Source organism: Grammomys surdaster, unplaced genomic scaffold, assembly GCF_004785775.1.
Source record: "Grammomys surdaster isolate TR1022 unplaced genomic scaffold, NIH_TR_1.0 125606, whole genome shotgun sequence".
In the NCBI taxonomy this organism is placed as follows: Eukaryota; Metazoa; Chordata; class Mammalia; order Rodentia; family Muridae; genus Grammomys; species Grammomys surdaster.
Window position 1 is genome coordinate 1404678 of NW_021620449.1, and position 4649 is coordinate 1409326.

Below are 4649 nucleotides of genomic sequence, written 5' to 3' on the forward strand. Positions count from 1 at the left end.
GAAGGAGGAGGAGGAGGAGGAGGAGGAGGAGGAGGAGGAAAAGGAGGAGGAGGAGGAGGAGGAGGAGGAGGAGGAGGAGGAGGAGGAGGAGGAGGAAAGGGGAGGGAGGGAGGGAGGGAGAGAGAGAGGGAGGGAGGGAGGGAGGGAGGGGGAGGGGGGTGTTACAAATGGGAAAGGAAGAATCATAATATTCCTGTTTGTAAACAGCATCATCTTATATTTTAAAAACTACACCTGAAGACTCATACCTGATGAATATTCTCAGCAACACAGGATACAAAACCAACATAAAAACTCAGTAGCTTTTCTACATAACAATAGAGAACTTGCAAAGAAAGAAACTGGGTTGGGGGCTGGAGGTAAATTCATTCACAATGCTTCAAAACTATAAAATAAAATACTTAAGAATAAACTTAACCAAGGAGTAAAAGATCTTTATAATGAAAACTTCAAAATACTGAAGAAAATACTAGAAAATGGAAAGACCTCCCACAATCATAGATTGGCAGAACAGTGAATATTGCTGTAGTACCGAAAACAATCTATGGATTCAATGCACTCCTAATCAAAATCCCAACATACTTCACAGAAAAAAAAAATCCAAAGGTTTATATGGAAGCACAAAAGACCCTGAATAGACAGAGTAATTGTTAGCAGAGTGAACAATGGCATAAGTATAATCACAATGTCTGGGCCTAAATTATATTACAGAGCCATTGTAACAAAAACAATATGGTACTGCCCAGAAACAGACAGACAGACAGACCAACTCATTAGAACAGAGGGCTCACAAATCAGCATACACAGTTGTAGCCACCTAGTTCCTGGCAAACACGTCAAAATCTACATTGGAGACAAAGGCTCCACAAATGGTGCTGGGGAAACTGCATATTCACATGTAGACCCATGAAACTATATCTCCCTCTCTCGGTCTGTTAAAGAAAATCAACTCAAAATAGACCACTAACAGGTTAACATAAGCCCCGACACTCTGAAGGACTCTCTGAAAAGGGCTCCAATAGCTAAGGATATCATTGCATTAATTGACAACTAGGATTGCAAGAAATTGAAATGCATCTGCACAGCAAAGCTAACAACCAGCCGCGTGAAAAGACAACCTACGGAATGGGAGAGAATATTCTTTAACTATACAAATATGACAAGAAATTAATATCTAGAAATCAGTAAAGAAGTCCAAAATTAAAAACAGTCATTATTATTTTTTGAGTGTTTTGACTGCGTATATATGAATTGTACTGCATTGTGATCAGTGCCCAAGAAGGCCAGAAGAGGGCGCCAGAAGCCCATAAAATGGAATTACAGACATTGTGAGCCACCAGGTGAGTCAGGGAACCCACTCCAGGTCCTCTGCTAGAGCAGGAAGCAGGCAGTAGCCCCTAAGTCATCTCTCTAGCTCCCAAAACTTCAAAAGTACAAATACTCAATAAATGTGTTGAATGCATTCAACATTTTTAAAACATCAGGAAAATGCATATTAAAATTACATTGGTATCCCATTTCACTCTCATTTCAGTCAGAATGTGTATCTTCAGGAAAATACTTGACAACAAGAACTGGAAAGGATATGGGTGGCATTAGAGGAACCCTTAAAATGCTAGCAGTATCCCTGTAAACTGGTGGTGCAGTCATTGCAGCAATCAGTGTAGACGTCTCTCGAGAGACTAAAAGGAGAGCTACCATATGATCCAGACACTCGATGGTATTTACCTGAAGGAGCCAAAGTCAGAAAACCACAGAGACACTTGCACGTTCATATGTATTGCTGCAGTATTCACAATGTTAAAGATATAGAGTCAGCCTTGACACTCACCATGGGGACAAAGAAAACGTGGTATATATATACAATTGATTTTTACTCGTGCTTAAAGAATCAAACTACATCATTTGCGTGAAAAGGAATGGAACTTGGGATCATCAAGTAAAACAAAATTAGCCAGACTCAGAAAGGCAGATCTTATTTCTTCTCACATGTACAATCTAAAATTCAAACAGAGGGAGACAGAGAGAGAGAGAGAGAGAGAGAGAGAGAGGGGGGGGGGGGAGGGGGGGGGGAGGGAGGGACAGAGGGAGGAGACAGTGTGAACATGAAGGCGCATTTTGGTGGGTGGGAGGTGCGAGGGGGGAGGGAATATAAGCAAAACACAATGACGTATTTATATGAAAAACTCTTAAGCCCACCGTGTACACTAAAAAAATGTCACGAAATACTGAAGTAAACTATTTTCTCATATGTAGAATCTAGATTTCTGACTTTGAATGATGTGAAATACAGGGGACAGTTTGAAGGGAGCAGAGACAACCAAGGGAGAGGCAAGTATGTGTAAAGTACAGTATTATTCATGTCGTCATGAAATCCATTATTTTGTATAGATTTTCTTAAACAATTTTTTTTTTTTTTTTTTAGATACGAAAGAAAGAATGCGCCCTGCAATCCTACAAAACAGCCCTGGTAGAAAAACAGTTAAATTTTCCTGATCCCTCTACAAAAAGGTACTTTCTAGAAAGCACCAAAGAGGTTGTCGATGCCAACAGGGTAATAACCTTCCCTCAGAATCAAAAGGATGCCTGGCACGGGAATGCTGAACACTGGGTAGCTGGAGATAAATCCGGGAGGTGGTAAGGGAAGCAGGGCCTCTGGGTTTCAGCTCATCCTCTCTAGCTAAAGAAGCGGTGATTACGACAGCGCTCCCTGAGCTGAAGTGAGTCCCCAGGCTGCAGAGCTCACAGCCCCCTTCTTCCTTCTTTTTAAATTTTTCTTTTTCTTTTTCTTTTTTTTAAGTTGTACCTCTCCCTAAGAACTGTCCCTAGGCAGCCTCTCTCTCGCTTGCCTCTGAGAAACGCCCCCAGCAGGGAGCAGAGTCCCCCCCAGCGGGCCCGCCAGTCCACCGCGGCGGGTTACAAGTGCGCAGAGCCCGCGAGGACGAGAGTGCGGGTCTGGGGCTGAGGGTGAGCGGGGCAGAGCAGGGCCGAGCAGCAGGCTGAGCCCGCGCTCCTGCGCAAACCGCCCCGCGACTCGGGTCGGCGGCGGAGGGTGGGCCACGGAGGCCGCAGGGATGGAGGACAGAGGCCTCCCCCTCTAGGGGGCAGCCCGCGCCCCGCGCTCCCCGCCGAGCCCGCGCCGCCATCCCTGCGCCGCTCCGCAAACCTCGAGCCAGGCTGTGCCGCGAGGCGCGTCCGCCGCGGTGTGGCCCGGAGCCCCCTCCAGGGAGTGGGGAGTGGGGGGGGGGGGTCCCCGAAGGGAAAGCTCCGCTGGGCCGCGCCGCCCAGGCCGTGTCGCCGTGCGCGCCTTCCCGCGCCAGGCCGCGGTAGGGGGGGAGGGCGGACGACCCCGCGGGGCCTCAGGGTCTCGCCGCCCGCAAAGCCCCAGGCACCCCACACACACCGGCTACGCACCTTGCCGCGCGCGGGTCCCACATGGCCGGGACCCGCCGCCGCCTCCTCGGGATGCGCGCAGGTGACACGGAGGCCCCGCGTTCCGAGGCCGGGGCAAGGCGGAAAGCTGCTTCCCGCGGCTCGTGCGGGACCGGCTGCGGGAGCGCAGCGCAGGCCGGGTCGGTGCTCCCGCGCGGCTGCGGCGGCCCGAGGGCCGTCACATATCGCCGCGCGGCGGGAGAGGAAGGTGTCGCCTTGGCTCCGAGGAGAGGGTCGCGTCCCGCACCGCTGCGCGGGAGAGGCCCGCGGCGTGGCGGCCCGGCCTCCGGGGCCGAAAGCTTCGCGCCGGGCGCGCGGGACCGCGGCGTGGGGCCCCGTCTCGAGCTGCGTCTCCTCGGAGGCCAGCGGCGGCCCGCGGTCGTGGAAGCCATCGCTCGGCGAGCTCGCGGCGGCGCGCTCCCCTCGGGCTGCCCGCGTCGTCCCCTCAGACGCCGACGTCGCACTCACCGCGCGCCCGACGCGCCGTCCCCGGAGGTCGGGAGCGGACGGGGCAGCGAAGCTCCGAGCTGCGCGACGCTCGTCGCCTCCGTCATGCGGAGTTCCTGTCACGCGGGCGGGAGCCGTCCAGGCGCCTGGCAGAAGGGCCGCGAAGTCGTGAGGGTGCGGCTGCGAGGTGGCTCCGAAGCTCTCCGGAACCAGGAGGCGCACTCGCCCCCCACCGGGTGGTCCTCGCGACTGAGGGGACAGGAGTCACGTTCCCACCCTACAGGGGCCTCGACCCAATCAGAGGGCGCGACTGCTGGCACGCTGCCTCCTGGTGGCTCATGGGCCTCCTGGGCCAGCGCCCAGGGCGCGTCGAGGAGCGGAAAACAAGAGCGGGGGAGGCGGAGGGGCCGAGGTCCAGGAACACCGCGGTCCTGCCCAGCTCCTCCAGTGCAGTCGGAACCAGTCAGCCCTGACCAGCAGCCTCCTTCAGGCCTTCTCTCATTTCAACCCCCAACCCCCAGATGTGAGGCGCCATTCCCCCTCAAAGTCCTTTGGTGGCACCCAATGGATGCCTATGGCTGGGCCGTTAGACTCCTCAGTGTTAACCTTGGGTCCCGAGCACATTGTTCACACAAACCCTGAACTCCAATAATAGCCCATTCCGGAGGTATTTTTAAAACTCTGGTGCCTGCCTTTCATTCTGATTTGTTATGGGATATATCTCGAGAGTATTTTTAAAGCCTCCCAAGACATTTTATCATGAAGTAAAA

The 4649-nt window shown here is 53.0% G+C and overlaps 1 protein-coding gene across 1 annotated transcript in view; it reads right to left on the minus strand.

Annotated features, from left to right (window-relative positions):
• The window catches only part of Trank1 (tetratricopeptide repeat and ankyrin repeat containing 1), an 85458-nt gene extending 81634 nt beyond the window's left edge, over nt 1–3824 (minus strand). Inside the window, exon 1 of the mRNA XM_028787105.1 lies at nt 3415–3824. Coding sequence (XP_028642938.1) covers nt 3415–3824 — 410 coding nt within the window. The remainder of the gene's footprint in view (nt 1–3414) is intronic.
• Nucleotides 3825–4649: the final 825 nt, after the last annotated feature.